The 16,389-nt window shown below is 42.0% G+C and overlaps 2 protein-coding genes across 3 annotated transcripts; both read left to right on the top strand.

Moving 5' to 3' along the window:
- The first annotated feature begins 391 nt into the window (after window positions 1-391).
- Window positions 392-6,782, top strand: bbs7 (Bardet-Biedl syndrome 7). Of its 2 annotated transcripts, none has more exons than XM_068715579.1 (19): window positions 392-792; window positions 1,351-1,416; window positions 1,532-1,594; window positions 1,688-1,863; window positions 1,957-2,143; window positions 2,240-2,312; window positions 2,406-2,513; window positions 2,727-2,857; window positions 3,164-3,248; window positions 3,456-3,558; window positions 3,655-3,847; window positions 3,934-4,008; window positions 4,099-4,164; window positions 4,433-4,572; window positions 4,687-4,851; window positions 5,071-5,180; window positions 5,262-5,365; window positions 5,500-5,623; window positions 6,299-6,782. In XM_068715579.1, the coding sequence occupies exons 1-19, from the start codon at window positions 757-759 to the stop codon at window positions 6,430-6,432; spliced, it is 2,139 nt and encodes a 712-aa protein (XP_068571680.1). In that variant the 5' UTR covers window positions 392-756; the 3' UTR covers window positions 6,433-6,782. The 2 variants fall into 2 exon arrangements, with proteins under 2 accessions (XP_068571680.1, XP_068571679.1); XM_068715578.1 differs by having other exon boundaries at window positions 4,096-4,164.
- A 1,065-nt stretch (window positions 6,783-7,847) lies between these two features.
- ccna2 (cyclin A2) lies at window positions 7,848-11,402 on the top strand. The gene is made up of 8 exons (XM_068715577.1): window positions 7,848-8,477; window positions 9,142-9,391; window positions 9,473-9,579; window positions 9,748-9,971; window positions 10,072-10,276; window positions 10,379-10,492; window positions 10,606-10,739; window positions 10,824-11,402. Exons 1-8 carry the CDS (start codon window positions 8,250-8,252, stop codon window positions 10,873-10,875), a joined length of 1,314 nt encoding a protein of 437 aa, XP_068571678.1. The 5' UTR covers window positions 7,848-8,249; the 3' UTR covers window positions 10,876-11,402.
- Window positions 11,403-16,389: the final 4,987 nt, after the last annotated feature.

The raw sequence follows: 16,389 nt of genomic DNA, 5'->3' as shown, positions 1-16,389 counted from the left end.
TCTGCTCACCTCATGTTTGTGATTAGGGGGATAAAGAATTAGAGTCCAGTTTAAGACCACAGTAATAAATAATTAATGCATCATTTATTTTATTGTAAATGATAATTCATAATTATATGGCCAATAATAAAATAATTAAAATGCTGTATTTTAATTTAAACATTTACAACAATGTCATCAAAAACGGAACATCGTAAAAGAAACGCTGTTTTATTGAATTACATTAAATACAAAAGCTCAGAACCGACTGAAAGCGCATCATTGACAGCCAACCAATCAGGACACGGCTACAAGCTCATTCAGTCTCGTCCAATGGCGTCGCGGCTTGTTACTGCTGCAGCGTTGCCGTTGACAACCGGTGCTGCGTTGATCCGCTCCTGAAGTGTTTGAAGAGAACTGAGCTTAACTACCGCTAGAATCCGCGTTAAAAGAGGTTTACGATAGATTCAACAACATGTACAAACTGTGACCTGCTTCCGGGGTCTTGCTGTTGCTAGGTAGATTCACTTAAAGATGATATCTTTTTTTTTGGCGTGCGAGTAAATCGCGTTAGCCAATTAGCTTGCTAGCTACCGTTAGCACGCCGAGCTAATCTCCTCGCTTTAGATAATCTCTCCAGTCTCTCTCTTCGCCGTTACTTAAAGTTGTGAATGACATTAGGTGGACTGTAACTGGTGGTCTCTGCGGTATTATGACTGGATAACCTGGCGTCACTTTTTAATGTTCTAAGATAAAAACACCCAGTGGAGAAAGAAGATGGAAATCCACCTCAATCGAGTTGATTACATCCAGGTAACAGCAGAGTACTTTAGTCTTTTACTCCGACATTTACTGTCAGATCCACTGCTATCAACAGGTCTGTTCTTCTATATACATCAGTTCTACAGAACTAGCCTCCATTGCTGTGCATTTTCTCATATTATTGTATAGTTCTTGCTTTGTTTTATGTTATTACATAAAGCTAGAATAAGCAAATCAATAGTTACAAAAGTATAAATACGCTGCATTTAAAAGACGAAACAAAAGCAAGCAAAATAAGTTACAGATTAAAAAGAAGTGATGGATGTAATTTACACAGTAAATAATGTTTTACTGAGCTGAGGTGATGGTTCTGCAGGCTTGTTAATGTAAATCAGATATGTACTTGGACTCAAACTATTTAGTGCTTTAAAGTAAGTAAGTAGTAAAAATGTGTTTTGCTCAGACAACATTGAAGTAGTCGAGCCTTCTGAAAAATCTGTCTTGTTTTCGACAGAAATCCTTAAATTCTTGCAATGTTTTCCAAGATGTTTCCTTCAAGAGACTTTTGTCAATGTGTGTAACACAACGTCTCCTGCTGTGTCCTCACAGGTTGGTGTGACATCCCAGAAAACTATGAGGCTGCTTCCAGCGTTGGGGAAAAAGGCAACTCAAAAGGTCCGAATGTGTCAGAGCGATGTTTGTGCTTCTCTACAGAGTGCGTAGCAGAATATTGTGCTTCAGTTAAAGTGTTTCATTCTGCAGCTTCTCGGTCGTTGTCTCTTTGTTTCAGGTTGCTGTTGCTGATCATGATGGTATACTAACATGTTTTGGGATGAAGAAGGGAGAAGCAGTGGTGAGTTCAGATCTTTCTTTCCTTATCATGCAGCCAGTTGTATCTTAATGTGTTGAATTTCAGTTTCTGATGTTGAGGCCTCTTCTGTTTCAGCCCGTGTTTAAAACTCTGCCAGGGCAGAAAATAGCCAGACTGGACCTTGGAGGAGCTGCAGGAACTCCCCAGGAGAAGATCTTTGTTTGTTCTGGTTCTCACGTCCGAGGATTCACCAAGAAAGGCAAACAGTTCCTCACCTTTGAAGCCAACCTCACTGAAAGCATTAACGCCATGTAGGAACCACCTCTCTCCCCCTTTTGACTTGCACTGCTCGACTGACTCGTGCAGAACTGTGTGAGTTTAACTGTCGATTATCTCTTTTCCAGGCACGTCTCCGGCGCTGACCTCTTTGTGTGCGCGAGTTACATCTTCAACCACTACTGTGACTGCAAGGACCAGCACTACTACCTCTCTGGAGACAAAATCAATGACATCGCGTGTTTGTCTTCAGAAAACCTGTCCCGCCCCGCCCCGGTCCTGGCCTGCCAAGATCGGGTTCTCAGAGTCTTGCAGGTAAACTAAGACTATATTAGCTGATTTTGATACATTTTGTTGTTCTACGTCAAATAATTAGATGATATTTACCATTCTATGCGTTTTATTCTGTAGGGATCGGAGCTTGCCTACGATATTGAGGTCCCTGGTCCTCCATCTGTCTTGGAACTATACAACAAAGATGGAGGCAAGTTGACCTTCCTGTGTGCTGTTCACTAGAACAATAAAACATGAGACCGCTTCACACGGATCTCATATAACCTCATGGATTTCTCTGCAGGGGAGGAAGTCCTCTACGGAACTACCGACGGCAAAATAGGATTGGTGCAGATCGGTGAGAGCGCAGCTGCGACCAAATGGGAGATCGACAACGACAAAAAGAAAGGAGGTTTGTTCTTCACATGATCACAGTAATGTGTGTTAGCCTTTTCACTACCAATCACTTCTATGTTTAATACTTTCATATGGATGTTAAGTCTTAGGAGGTAGGGAAACAACAAAGGATCCACGATTAATCTTCTTTATTTTGTTAAGGATACATTATTGCATGTTTATTTGAAACAGTTTTGACAGTTTTAAGGATGATCTGGTCTCCCATCAGGAATCCTTTGCATCGACACCTATGACATCATGGGAGACGGGGTGAGTGACATCCTGGTGGGCAGGGACGATGGGACGGTTGAGGTCTTTGGTTTCGACAGCGCCAGTGAGCCCACGTTACGCTTTGAGCACGTGAGTTTATGACTCGCATGACTCGTCTTTTTATCAATTTACTCCCTCCAACTTCCATCCAAAATCACTCCAATATGTACTTTTAAAATTACAATTTAATGTATTGTAATGTTTAACCACAGATTAATGTTTTTGTTTTGTCAGTATCATGCAGCGATACTGTACTGCATTCACATTACTGTTCAGTTTGATTTAAAACAGCTGACCCTGTGTGTCCGTCAGTTCATACCCAGATCTATTCAAGTCTTCTAAAAGTATACGGTAGCGATAGCTTCCAGTTTTAAAGACGTGTTTTTCTGCCTTCAGGTGTTGTCAGAGAGTGTGACCTCCATCCAGGGCGGCTGTGTGGGGAAGGAGTCTTATGATGAGGTCTTGACTGCCACTTACACAGGTTGGATAAAAAATAAAAGAACTGTTCACCTAATGTTCACAAATGTTCTCGCAGTGAAGAAAACATGTCAGTCAGTCTGTCTGCAATACTTTGTATTCGATGAGAGATGTACAGTCATTTCTGACTGTCTGACATTTACAGTTAATGTAAAGACATCTGATATGCACAACTTATTCTGCTTTGCTGTCCTGTCACCACCTCTTTCAGGATGGGTGACTGGTCTGACCACTGAGCCCCAGAAGGCTGAGGCCGGCCCCGGAGACGAGGTCAGAATGAGCAAGGAGGTCCAGTCCAAAGTAGAAGCACTCAGGTACCAGCGAAAAAGAAGAGCCTCAGTTTCTCATTACACAGCATGTCCTTGTGCTTTAAGAACGATTTCAAGACCGATCGTTTTGTTCCCTCCCAGGGCAGAGCTGGAGCAGCTGCAGGTTAAAGTCCTGCAGGGCCGAGAGCAGTACCAGCAGACCTCTCAGTCGAGCACGGCCGTCTCTGCTGTGCCCGTCTTCAGCATCAATGACAAGTTCACCCTCTGCCAGGACGATGCCAGCTACAGCCTCACTCTTGAGGTGCAGACTGCCATCGACAATCTGCTGCTGCAGGTCTGCTCATTATTATAACAGCTGTTCAAACCTCGTTGGAGACATAAACATGCAAAATGTAGCTTAAAGATGAATCTCCTCTGCAGAGTGACGTCCCCATAGACCTGCTGGACGTGGATAAGAACTCTGCTGTTGTGAGTTTCAGTGAATGTGATTCAGAGGTGAGCGCAGGACAAACATGCTTTATAAAAAAAGGTCATGAAGCTGCTGCTGCTCCCAGAGGCCTGACGCTCTTCTTCTGTCTCCAGCAGCCTAACGGGAACTTCCTCCTGGCCACGTACCGGTGTCAGGCCAACACCACCAGACTGGAGCTCAAGGTAACACTCGCATCCAAACTCTGCATACTGTGGCATTCTGTTCCTCCCACGTCCTTCATGGAAAGCCGTCCTTTCTCTCATGGGCCTTCCTTTATGAGTCTCACAGACGGTGCTGAGCTGCTTCTTGTGCTCATTGCGTCAGTCACTTTACCCAAAGTAGAAACATTCCTGTTGTATCTTCGACGAACGCCACCTGTTCCCTTTGCTGAAACTGTTTGATGATGCACCCCAGAGAAATACTGCGTTTCATCCGTAACAACTGTTCCAGGTGAGGTCCATCGAGGGACAGTACGGGACCCTCCAGGCTTACGTTACCCCCAGACTGCAACCCAAGACATGCCAGGTCCGCCAGTACCAGATCAAACCTCTGTCCCTCCACCAGCGGACACACAGCATAGACCAGGAAAGGTAAACGGTTAAGGTTAAGAAGATTCTAATTAGTTAGATTTGAATTCAGTTGTTTTCTCATGATTTTAACCGTACACATTATATATGCTATTTGTCCCTCTGTCTGTCTTCCAGGCCCATGAACAGGCTCAGTCTGGTGGGACAGTTCAGCTTTGCTGAGATCCACTCCTGGGTGGTCTTCTGTTTGCCAGAGGTGCCTGAGAAAACACCGGCAGGAGAGAGCATCGCTTTCTATTTCCACAACACTTTTCTTGGGACACAGCTTGAAGCCACCTACTGGTAAACAGAAGCACGGAGTGGAAAGAGTCTTAAACGTGTGTCAACATGTGTCAGGATTATGAGATAACTGACAAAGGGTTGTAGCATTTTAGAACCGTTCTGATGCCCCTAGAAACGTTTTATTTATGGTTTATATATTGTTTCCGCTGATTCCTCCGGGATGTGTGTGATAATCTAGTTGAAATCAAACATGCTTTTTCTCTGAATTTGTAATTTTAGCAAAGGGGAAGGTCACTTCAAGTCAGACAACATCTCTACCATCTCCATCCTGAATGATGTTCTCTCTAAAGAAGCCACCAAGAGGAAAATCAATCTCAACATTTCATATGGTCTGTGTTTTATTATTCATCTTTACTCAGGGAATAATCTCTAACAGACTAGACTAACTGGTTTGTTTTTTAATCTTCCAGATATCAACGATGACTCTGTGAGGCACACTCTGAAGATGATACATCCAAAGCTGCAGTACCAGCTGCTGTTGGCTAGAAAGGTTCAGCTTATCGATGCACTGAAGGTACGTACGGGTTAAAAAGACAAATCCACTCATCCCGTTTCAATACAAATGAAAAATAAATGATAAATAAAAGTAATTTGTTCATTGCTCACTTACCTCCACCTCACTTCCTCTCCGGTTTCTCTGATTGGCAGGAGCTTCAGGTTCACGAGGGGAACGCTGACTTCCTCATCGCGGAGTATCGCAACATCTTGGATGAGTCCGCGAATCTCCTCGAGGAGTACAAGAAGCAGCCGGCGCACCTCGAGAGGCTTTACGGTGCAGCGCTATTTATTCACTTGCACATATATGAAAAAGACTGTAAGAATTTAAGAAAATGTTTGTGCAGGAGAGGCTAGAAGTCAAAAATGGATGATAAAATGATCTTCTCGGATGTTTTCTGAATTAGGATAATGTAGATGTTGATTGCAGTGATGGGAGTAGGTTGTTCCAGAGACTTGGTCCTTGATTGATTTAAGGGAAGATAAAAGTCCTTGAAGTGTCTGGTGAAATATTAGTGAATGGCTCAGGAACACTGACAAATATTCTGGAAAGGTTCAAACAAGTCATGAGTTACATATCTATACATGAATACACAACTCTGGTATATGTTCACACAAAACAATGATAGAGGTTTGTATATTCTGAAGATAAATTAAGATGTCATAAATAGAGTAATGATTAATCAATGAACAAACTCTGGATACCAATAGACTTCATTGATAGTCTTCTTACAAACAATATGGTATTTTCATCATCCATGCATTTCCACCGACACTCATGTCCAGAGACACTTTCACTAAACTCATTTTCCTTCCTCCCCTCCATCGATCTTTTAATTCATTGCCAACATTATGAGAAACTGGTGCTGTTCCCTGAAAGGTAAAGTTCTACTGCATGAACCCGACATCATGGCTGGTGTAACTCTTTTCTCTTCTTCTTTGTTTCCTGTAGGAATGATCACGGACCTCTTCATCGATAAATTCAAGTTTAAAGGACAGAATGTGAAAACCAAAGTGTCCTCGTTGCTGGAGATACTCGACAATTATGACTTAAATTCTCTGTTAGACTTCTTCAACGAGGCGTGATGTCATGTGGATCCGAGGCTATTTATTTACTTTGAGTGTCTTTATTTGTGCTATTTTTGTATTGTAAATACAAAAGTGTTGTTTTTTTGGTCGTAAATAGCAGTGTCGATGTCTTTCAGCTGTTTGTTTTTGTCCTATATATGGTATACAATATTTAAATATTTATAATATATTTTGATAGCATATAAAACCAAGGTTGGTCATTAATAAACCACTATAAGGTTGCCAGATTACTGCAGGTTCTTCTTTTTATCAGTGACCAAATGTAAGCCAGAGAATGTATGTTTTTATATCATAACTATCATAGCACTGTGAGTCCCTCCTATTGAAATAAAAATGTAAAATGTATCTTTTAATGATGGCTGATGTAAAGTGTTGTGAACAAACGCAACTAAGAATATTGAATTCCACAGGAAGGAAAAGCTCTTATGATACCATGAGCCATATGGGACAAATAATGTGTCCACACTTCAGTCTCATCCATTAAATCATTACGTCTGCAATCAATTGATTGTTACAATTATAAATTACCATATTTCCTTATTCATCTTGACAATTATTTGAATTAATGAACTTCCAAGAACCAGAAATAAGGACATGAAAGATAGATGGATGCTTTATTAAAAATATTGAACTTCTTAATACATTTATTTGACAGCTGTGGTTTCAGTTTATGAAAAAAGAAGCCGTGTTAAAGACTAAATACACAACATGTAAAGTATTTAAGATTATCAACAAAAATGAAAACGCTGCATTAATATTAAAGCATTACGTGAGGATGTTGTATACAACACAACGTGTGTTTGTATGTCTGCATCGATGAACATTATCCAGTTGTGGAAAGTAACTAAGTACATTTACTCAAGTACTATACTAAAGTACCATTTTGAGGTACTTGTACTTTACTTGAGTATTTCCCTCTTATGCTGCCACGACATTTTGGAAGCCACTTTTATACACTACATGTTTTTGATCACTTTAATTGCTGTGCAGATTCAGCTTGTTAATACAAAATATATGACAACTATTATATAATATGCTATAGTACTATAACTTAAGCCAGCCAGCAGTATATAAAGTAAATACAATGAGCTCTACCAGCTTTAAATTAATGCATTCATAATAATAATTCAGGGGCGTCATGCATGTGATTGTGAGTATTTTTTCATATTTTGACGCTAATAATTTGAATGCAGTACTTTACTGGTAATACTACTTAAGTATAAGCTCTGAGTACTTCTCCCTGCAGCTGTTACCCCTAAATAACGTTCGCGACCTTAACATTCAAATCTGTCAAACCGGTTATAAATTTGCAATCAGGCGAACATTGCACTCTTTCGGCTCCCGTACTTCATTGAACGTCACTACCTGTGTGGCCTGTGATTGGTCCGTTTCAATCCTCGCGGGCTACTTGAACTGAGAGAACGCAACATCTCCTTGTGCATGTTTCTGTGTGAGTGGACCGAGGCTAGCTGGGCTGTATGTGCAGGTTAGTGGTAATCATTTAGAAACTCACGAGCATGGCGACTTAAAGAACACTTTTAACGTCTTGTTGAAGCTGTACCGTCATCTGTGCATTTTGTTTTTGAGTGATTTTAACTCAGCGGTTCCACGAGTCGTTGCCATCTCAACAGCTTAGTCTTAACCTGCCTCAGCAAGGTAGCAGCTAATGCTAGCCTCCACATAACCGTCCTCACGCGGTCATCTGAAACTGTTTATATTTACATGTAGTGTATGCACAAGGGCGCACCTCGGCTGTAACGTCAGTACCTTTTAGTAAGCGCACAGACACGAGTTTCTTTCTATTGAGCGCAAACATGTCCGGAGCTAACGTGAACAGAGGACAAGCTAGCGCGGCTAGCGAGCTCCACAACCAGGAGAATATGCTGTCAAGACTGAGAGGCTCGCTGAAACCCAGAGCCGCTGCGAGCGAGAACCAGGAGAACCTTCCGCCGAAACAACAAGCAGCCGGCAGCAGAACCGTGCTGGGAGCTCTGCAGAACAACCACCGGAGCAGAGCCCAGAACCAGCGCGGCACCAAACAGGTCAGTGTGGGGACAACTAATGCTACATGGCTCGAGCTAGTGTTGGCTAATGATGGGACTGCTGTTGTATCCGTTTAGGAGGCAACTCATTTCAGTTATCTAGCCGGTTAAATGACCTAAAATCGGTCCTTAATCTGCCGTTTTAAACACTTTAAAACGTGTAAAATATATTGAAACAAAGCTTTAAAGTTAGCTGCGCCTGTTACTCAGATTGTCCGCCATTTTAATATCACAATAGGTATTACACTTTATGCTTTAACTGCTGACTTCAACTGCTTAAATTAAACAGTACACCGTCCTGTTTTATGATACAAATATTCGAAATGTGTTTTGTGCACGTGAGTTCCTCCCGCCATCACTAGTGATGTTGGTGTTAATTAAACGAGTGTTCCCTGACATCATATTACCATAGTAGTGATGCAGATTCTACAGTTTTAAATGTCTCTTGTGCAATAATTGCTTCTTGTTTTACTAAATAAACTGCCTCTTTGTTGCCCAAACTTTATTCCATCCCTAAGTGTATTGTTGAGGCTTTGTTAAAACGTTATCACTGAATATTTAATTGTATTCCCCAGCATGTGTTGTACCAGCATTTGTTGTATTCTGCAGAAATAATAACCCTTTTGTGGGCTGAATCAGAACTAACCTTGTGTTCTGCCTCCAGGAGTCCTCACAGTCCTTGTCCTGCAAAAATGAAGACTTGGGCAGAAGCTGCTCGGAGAAGCCCCTCGCCCAGCTGTCTGCTTTCCAGATCCATGTGGACGAGCCCGATGGCGCCTGCATCAAGAAGCCACAGCCGGTGGTGGACGCCGTTAAAGCCAAGTCCATCCCCGAAACTATTAATGCTGCAGCACGACTCCGACAGCCCTTGGCCCCCATTGATGTGCCAGCGGCAGCGATGGATCTCAGCTTCGGTGGGTTGTGAATAACTTACTTTTACATTATTTATAGATCTGAAGGGAAGAATCTGAAGGTTTTCACTTTTCTTTCCTCAGACTCGCCCATGGACATGTCGGTGGTCGAGGGGGAGGAGAAACCAGTCGATGTAAACGAGGTCCCAGAGTATGCTGCGGAAATTCACACGTACCTGCGGGATGTGGAGGTGAGAAACCAAGTGAAAAGCTACACGCTGCATCTCTGCTTTAACGATTCTTTTAGCACATCTTGCGAGAAACCTACTTGTCATGAGGCCTTTTTAGGAATGCATCTGAAGTATATAAACTTTGCCTAAAAGTTAAGATTCCTTAAATATCACCCTGATGCTCCACAGGTAAAAACCAGACCCAAAGCGGGCTACATGAAGAAGCAGCCTGACATCACGAACAGCATGAGGGCCATCCTGGTGGACTGGCTCGTCGAGGTCGGAGAAGAGTACAAGCTCCAGAATGAGACGCTTTATCTGGCCGTGAACTACATCGATCGCTTCCTCTCCTCCATGTCGGTCCTGAGGGGGAAGCTTCAGCTGGTTGGGACGGCGGCCATGCTGTTGGCTTCGTATGTAGCCGTTATATTCAGTCTGTTTTATTCAAACTACTTAAATCACAAAGTATGTCAGAAATAGTCTTTTGACTATTTTTAAAATGTTCAAATGCAGGAAGTTTGAAGAGATCTATCCCCCGGAGGTGGCCGAGTTTGTTTACATCACGGATGACACCTACACCAAGAAGCAAGTGTTACGAATGGAGCATCTGGTGCTTAAAGTGCTCTCCTTTGATCTGGCAGCACCAACCATCACCCAGTTTCTCACCCAGTACTTCCTTCACCATTCGGTTAACAAACAGGTGGAAAGCCTGGCAATGGTGAGCAAAGCATTTAGATTTGATGTATATGGCCATATGCTACTTTGGCACATTAAATCAGAATATTCTAGCAGAAGATCAACCTCTGACTTCTCTCCTCAGTACCTTGGGGAGCTCAGTCTGGTTGATTCGGATCCCTTCTTGAAGTACCTCCCATCGCATACTGCTGCTGCAGCTTACACGCTGGCAAACCACGTTGTGACTGGTGGCTCATGGGTAAGTTTGAGGTGGAATGGTCTAAATGGAGGAGACGTTTTGTGCAAGTGTCCGAGCGGGTAACGGTGGGCTTGTGAAAACAAGCAAGATGACTCTCGTTGTCTCCTCCTCAGCCCAAGTCCATGACGGAGAAGACCGGCTACTCACTGGAAGATCTGATGCCGTGCGTTGAGGATCTGCACCAAACTCTCCTCGGTGCCGCGCAGCACGCCCAGCAGTCTGTCCGGGAGAAGTACAAGGGCCCCAAGTGAGTCTGCTGCTCTAAACGTTCATTCATTGTAATGTTTGTATTGTTCAGCTAATGTTCTAACGCCGTTTGTTTCTCTTCCAGATACTCAGAAGTTTCCCTTATCGACGCTCCAACTAAATTGCTGCTGAACTAACGTTCCTCTTGTCATGTAGAGTTTTGTACCCTTGTCAGTCGTATCTTTTGTATTTTTTTTTTTAATGATGTTTTTCAGAATTTAAATGACATGGCCTGCTCTTCTTGGAGTAGCGCTCTGTTTAGAGTTTTTAAGGTATTTTTATATACTCAATCCTAACCTTCATACCGTACGCTACTGTTGGGTAATCAAGCAGTTTTAATGTTTTACTTTTAACCGCAGACGAAATGTAGAGGTCTCTGATCTAGTGTCAAACTCCAGACCTGTGATGTGCTAAAACCCATAAAACCGAACTGTTTGTTCCACCTTTTTTAAAAAAAGGTTGCGTTGATTGCAGTTAATGTTGCTGGTTCATCTTGAGAGGTGCAACCGTTGGTGCCTCATGGGATGCACATTAAAGTACACTTTGTCTGTATTGGAGTCAGCTGTCTAATTACATTGGTGTCTGAGAAGTTGACACCCTTTTTCAAGGCACCATCTGCACTGTAAAATATGGCTCTTGTAAATAAAATTCATTTAAAGTAAAACTTTGTGTCTACATCTCTTATGCTCACATTGTCCTCATGGGGGCAGCAGAGCACCGGTTTTGGTCCTTAAAGGTTTCTTCAGATGGAACTAAAACAATTTTAACCAACTGGTGATTCTGTGTCTTGCGGTTTGGAGAACTAGACTTTCACGTGTGAAATTGTTCCTTTAGTTTGCTGTAAGGTGCCTTGAGGGTTGAAGTGCAAAGCTGTGGCAAAAATGAGTGACTTGTTTCAATGGTAATTTATGCCATTAAGTGATTAACGACTGAGGCCACTAATGCTTATTTCAGATCATGCATTGTGCTCTAAATGTCTCTTTACTGAGCAGATCAGTGTTAATGCATTAAAATGTGAAGGGACTGTTATGGACCAGACATTTTAATGTTATGTTGCCGCTCATGGCTATCTATTAAGTGACAGAATGTTGATCCTTTATTACTCCATCAGTGACTACATTTTCTCTGAACGTGAAGTAAAGGCTGCCGGTGGCGTAGACTTCATCTCTCTCTCTCGTTATGAATTGGGAGGCTGGCTTTGTGAGGAGCCTCACAGGAGAGGAGGGGAAGCACAGCCCAGCTGCAGAAAGCTCTCCCATTTCCTCTCAATGCACCGCTCACACCATGCACACTCTCTCAACAGGTTTGCTTTGCCGCTGATTCCTCACATTTATGCCTAACCGGAGGATTAAACCGTGGCAACAAATGGGAATTCTATGACCCAGCCAAACCAGCTGGATACCTGTTTGAACAATGGCTTCTGCAGCAACAGCACAGCATCTGTGTAACCCCTGAGAAGACCAGTGTGGGGAAAAGAGCTTTTCTTTTTTTTGGGAGGGGGAGGGTGGGTTGCTGCCTTAACCCCCCCCATGCCTGCCCCCAGAAAATTTCTGGTGGCGTCCACCTCGCTGCCCCTGGCGCTGGACTGGAGCTGGAACCTGAGCCTGTACGTGGGGATCCTCCTCGGACTCCTGGTGCTGATGCTGCTCCTCCTCTGGATGCTCCTCAGGCAGCTGAGCAACTCGGTGGCAAAATCCATGCTGCAGCCCGGCCGCTCGTTCAGGCAGCCTTGCTATGAACAGAGGTTGCAGCACGTGTTGTGAGAAACGGGGACAGTTGTGCCAAAACAGTGCCAGGACTGAGGCTTGTTGGGAGAGCTTTGTCGATTCATGTAAGGAAATGACTTTGAAAAATTATGTTTTGGACTCCATATTCTCTTAAAAACTAATAAAAACCTGTTCATGTTAGTATTTATAGAAACCTGTCTTATTTTAGCAGCTTCATCTTTTTCCCCACTATATTATGTATTTAATATGCGTAAAAATAGGGAGTCTGATCAATATCCTGAGTAATGAAAACCACTTTTCATCTCTCGGATGAATTTACACCACCGAGGTCAAACATTGCAGAGTAAAAAGCAGAAGCCAAGATTAAATCTGCATCTTGATTCATGCTGATTAAAGCAATGCATTCAGGAGGGCAATTTGCACTGCTCTCATCTTATTGGTGAATTGGCAGGAGGGATGTTGAGGATATGAAAGGAGCTGTGTGTCTCAAGTTACCCTTCTGTTCATGTTGGGGGGGCACAAAGTAAACGAGACCCTTTAGGCATAAGGATAATATTACTATACACAGGTAGGGTGTTGGTGCTTTTCTCTCTGTTGCATTTTTCTGTCATTAGTCATTAGGTGGCCAGGCTGTCTTTGACTGAATGCTCTGAGAGGAATCGATAGCCCTGAGGGAAGCGTGTTCATTACACACCGACAGCTGATTCCTTAAAACAGCAGCACGATAACACACATGGTCCAGACTGGGTGTGATGCCTCAGCATAGCTAACATCCAGATAACAGTAGAAACGGTTTCTATGAACAAAACTATTTTAATGAAAAAAACACACTATTAATCATGTTAAAGCATCTATTTTTTAAATGTTTTTGTGGCTTCTGCTAAAAATAATGTTTTCGGAGTTAGCGGCTGCGTAGCTTAGCTTGGCATAAAGACTGGAAACAGGGGGAAACAGCTAGCCTGGCTATGTCTAAAGCTAACAAAGTCCAACTACCAGTGCATTTAAAGCTCACTAATGAACATGTTATCTCCTTTGTGTAGTGTAAAAATTATTATTTGCTAATTTTTCTTTAGCTCCAGACATACCCGGGCCAGCTAGCTGTTTGCCCCCTTTTCCGGTATTAGTGCTAAGCTAAGCTAATCAGTGGCGGGCTTCATATGACATTATAGGGGTATCAATCTTCTCGTGTAATTCTTGGCACGAAAGCTAATAAGTGTATTTACTAAAAGGCTGAACCTGTAAACATCTTCCCTCAGTTTTCTCTTGAGCAGGTTCTCTCAGAGTCTGCTGCCTTCAGCGAAAGACCTGTAGATGAATGAGCTCTGACACTGTGTGGATGGATCCAAACCACTGCATGATTTTCACCTCTGTCGTGAGCCAGAAATGGTTTCCTCTGGCACTGCTTGTCCATTTGTGGCGTCTCGATCCTCCTGTAATACATGCAGTGCCATATGTCTGTGGACACATGCGGGTCCAACAGAAAGGCCTGGGTCCTCTGTGATAGCCACTTCTGTCTGGAATGCTGAATTCCTTGTAAATATGTTGTGAGAAAAGTAATCACACATATAACTGTCAAAGTGGGCTAATCCATCTCCAACATATAGTGTATTGTTCTGTACTGAAGTGTGGTCTAACATAGCAAACAGACTATCTAACCATCCAGGTAGCTACTGCTGGTGCAGCTGATTTATTTAGTTGTCTCTCATGTTTGGAAGTAATTCTGTCGAACAGCAGATCTTGTATTCAAAATGGCCACAAGAGAAAATACAGTAGAAGACAGAATAACTCTCTGACTCTCAGTCTGAAGCTACACGGCTCTTAACATCAGAGCTATTATTCTGTGCTTTTTGTAGAGGCCCTCAAAGGGTCCATGAGGCCAGGTGATGTTTGTTGAAATGGAGCTATTTTTGCATTTGATAGCACCTGCCCTCAGCACAGAGGGAGATAACTAGCCGAAGCCCATCAGCGGTGGCTGGAGAGGCCCATTGATTGACGACGGAGCTGATTATCTGTCAGTCAGCACCCGACAAATGGAGCCACAGCTCTGTTGACCTGGCCGTCCCACGGAGCTACGCTCCGGTCTGAAAAGCTCACAGTGATTTAGTTTGGAAGCCGACGACTCAGGGACGATAGCAGGAGGGAAACGCTAAAGTCAGCAGTTTGCAGCCTCTAGGGATGGCAATCTTAGGCAATGGTGGCATGCGGGGAACTTAACCAATGGCACTCTAGCAATACCTGCGCAAGAGAGGGTTTTTTTCTACTTGTAATGCATTTTGGGAATTCGAGATGGAGACATGTTCAAGCAAAACAGGTGATGAAACTTAAGCAAATGATTCCATCTTGTCGGAAACATTTGAACCAAACATTAAAGAGATTGTTGAGCTTTTCAATTGCTTTTATGTGGAAATAGTAAGATGTTTGGATTGGCTTAAAGGAATTACCCCAATTCTTTAGATGGAAATAAAATCTCCATTTTGGAGCCTATTTTATGAGAGATTTGTGATTCTGAATATTCAAATGATACTGACATTTAATACCAACTTCTCAATTATGTGGAAAAGAAGAAAAAAAACATTCTTAATCTGATAAATTAGTTATTAGCTGCTCGTTTAAAGCAATTAAAGGAAATTGTCTCCACGTCACTCTGAGAGGCTGTGAGATGAAACGCAGAGCATCCGTAACCGGATAGCTGAGAGATGGTGTTCACCCTCTCATCTACTCACAAGTGCTCACTTTAATTAAGGTTTGCAGGGACGAGGCCGGCGACGGTGATATGTGAGCTGTGCTTCGCTCTGCTGATCCCTTCGCTCCCATTGAGCGTCTCCTGTTTGTCTCCTGTCTGCCATAAAGACACATGAAGACACATAAAGATACATAAAGACAGGTAAAGACACATGAAGACACATAAAGGCAGGTAAAGACACATGAAGACACATAAAGATACATAAAGACAGGTAAAGACACATGAAGACACATAAAGACACATAAAGATACATAAAGACAGGTAAAGACACATAAAGACACATAAAGATACATAAAGACAGGTAAAGACACATAAAGACACATAAAGACACATAAAGACAGGTAAAGACACATAAAGACACATGAAGACACAAAGACAGGTAGAAGTCACCTCGTTAACAAATTCATGTTGAGTTAAGTAAGAAGGACAACCTCACTCACAGATTCATATAATTAAGTGGTGGATAGTAACTAAGTACATTTACTCGTGTACTTTTGTACGTGTGTATTTCCATTTCATCCCCCTTTATACTTCTAATCCATTACATTTCAGAGGGGAATGTTGTACTTTCAGTCTTACATTTACATGATTATTAAGGTACTTAGGTACTTTTACAAATTAGGATTTTAAACACTATATATATATATATATATATATATATATATATATATATATATATATATATATATATATATATATATATATACACATTTATAAATTAAACTACTGCTATATAAGTAAAACACTCACAGAGGTCATTTTTCTGCATTGAGTGGTTTTACTTTTAATAGTATTTTATATATTTTTTTATATTTTATATTGAGCAGGGAGTGTGGTCAGGGGAGGCAGAGCCTCACCTGTCATCATGACAAGTAAAAAACAAATAATACTAAAGTAAAATAAATGTTAATATTTCTCTACTGATCTGTGCTATAAATGTAGTTTCTGTATGATTCCAATCATTTCAATAATTTTTATAATCAGAACCTCTGAATGATGTCACGTCCTGTTCAAACAGAGGAGACAGTGAGGTGAGACAGTGACCAGCTGTTCCTCTCCTCACTGTGAATCCTCACTAACTGTTGAGTCTTTTTCTGTCTCATTGTTTGTCACCACTGTAATATCTGTAGACTCTTTATTAGATGTCCTTTCTTTACATAGAATAATGTATTTCACGTCTG

Source organism: Cebidichthys violaceus, unplaced genomic scaffold, assembly GCF_023349555.1.
Source record: "Cebidichthys violaceus isolate CVI_PGR_0920_01 unplaced genomic scaffold, fCebVio1.0.p SCAF_2, whole genome shotgun sequence".
Taxonomy (NCBI): domain Eukaryota; kingdom Metazoa; phylum Chordata; class Actinopteri; order Perciformes; family Stichaeidae; genus Cebidichthys; species Cebidichthys violaceus.
This window is presented reverse-complemented; position numbering and strand designations above follow the sequence as displayed.